Source organism: Alligator sinensis, unplaced genomic scaffold, assembly GCF_000455745.1.
Source record: "Alligator sinensis unplaced genomic scaffold, ASM45574v1 scaffold707_1, whole genome shotgun sequence".
NCBI lineage: Eukaryota > Metazoa > Chordata > Crocodylia > Alligatoridae > Alligator > Alligator sinensis.
The window spans coordinates 215,353-217,093 of NW_005842065.1; the positions used below are offsets into that span (position 1 = coordinate 215,353).

At 49.8% G+C, this 1,741-nt stretch overlaps 1 protein-coding gene across 3 annotated transcripts in view; it reads right to left on the reverse strand.

Annotated features, from left to right (window-relative positions):
* Positions 1-260: 260 nt before the first annotated feature.
* VAV1 (vav guanine nucleotide exchange factor 1) overlaps positions 261-1,741 on the reverse strand; it is a 60,170-nt gene continuing 58,689 nt past the window's right edge. For all 3 annotated transcript variants that reach the window (XM_025203945.1, XM_025203946.1, XM_006023343.3), the window contains one exon: positions 261-607. In XM_025203945.1, the coding sequence (XP_025059730.1) occupies positions 554-607 (54 nt within the window). In that variant the 3' untranslated portion in view covers positions 261-553. The remainder of the gene's footprint in view (positions 608-1,741) is intronic.

Here is a 1,741-nt window from a genome sequence, read left to right on the forward strand (position 1 = left end):
AGCTTTCATTAAGCAAGAAAGGGAAGGGAAATGAGCTGCAGGTGAGGTTTTGTCCCCGCTCTATGCCACTGTAACTCTAGAAAAATCCTTTTTTCCCCTTCATTCCTCCTTTCAAAAACAAGTTGCATATCATATTCTGGGAGTGTGTTGTCTGCTTGAAAATACAGTAGATGGGCATTCATGCCCCTGATCAAGAATTCATGGCACAGCTGGGAGATAAGAGGCATCTCTGCTGGAAGGGGCAAAGGAACCACATTTGCTGGCCTTCAATTTGATTTATTTGACAGGTAACTTCCTTAAAACATGTCAGAGGCAAGAGAAGGAGGATCTCAAAGGTTCATAAATTAATCAACAGGCGGGGGGAAGGGGGGGAGGGTTGACCCATGGCCATGCCTTCCGCCAGCCGCAGAACACAATAGGACTTCTTGCTACAGGGACCCATCAGGGGACCAAAGTGGTTACAGCCATGGCCACAGCTCCAGGCAGAGGCTGCTTGGGAGTCATGATCTCAGGGGAACGTCAAAGCAGGGCCTGACCCACAGGTGGCCCAATCTCAGCAGTATTCGGAGTAATCTTCTTCCACATAATTTGCAGGGAACCAGCCGACCTGGCAGGGTAGGGAGAAGACAGAAGCATAATGAGATACCACGATCATTGGGAGGCATCTGGGGGGAATGGGCACTCCTCACCCAACTGGCTGGCCCCTTCTGGGGGGAATGGGCACTGCCAGCCTGTGTGTCATGAGCCCACCCCATAATGCTAATAGCAAAGGGGAATTCTCCTGAAACTTAGATGATTATGGTGGCAGAATGATCTGGGGCCCATGCTAGACAGAATATGTTGGAGCTGTGTGTGTGTTCATATGTATATAAAGAGTTGTGTAGGAACATGCAGAATGCGTGAGTGTGTGCACGTGCAGAACTGTGCCCCCTGCTGTATGCAATGCAGAAAATCTATGTGTATGTATGTGTATATGTACATAAAGAGTGGTATGTGCATGCAAAAGAACTTATCTGGGCATGAGTGTGTGTGTGTGTGTGTGTGTGTGTGTGTGTGTGTGTGTGTGTGTGTGTGTGTGTGTGAAGAAATAATCTGCATGTTTCATAGTTTCATAGTAGCTAGGGTCAGTAGGAGCCTGAACAGATCATCTAGCCTGACCCCTGCCACGGGCAGGGATGAATGCTGGGTTCACAAGACCCCAGACAGGTGATCATACAACCTCCTCTTGAATTTGCCCAAGGTAGGGGCGAGGACCACTTCCCTGGGAAATTGGTTCCAGATTTTGGCCACCCTAACTGTAAAATATTGCTTCTGATCTCTAACCTAAACCTATTCTCCATCAGCTTATTACCATTGTTCCTTGTTACCCCAGGTAGTGCTGGGGAGAAAAGGGCTCTGCCTATTTGCTGTTGATCCCCCCCGATGAGCTTGTAGGCAGCCACCAGGTCCCCCCTCAGCCTCCTCTTGCTAAGGCTGAACAGGTTCAGGTCCTTCAGTCTCTCCTCGCCTGTCCTGCTGCCCTCTCACCAAGCAGGTGGCCCTCCTCTGAACCCTCTCCAGGCTGGCACATCCCATTTGAAATGAGGTGCCCAGTACTGGTCGCAGTACTCCAACTGTGGTCTGACCAAAGTTGCACAGAGGGGGAGTATCACTTCTCTGAACCGACTTGAGATGCACCTTTGGATGCGTGACAAGGTATGGCTGGGCCTGGTGGCTCCTTTTTATCTTTGAGGCAAAAAAG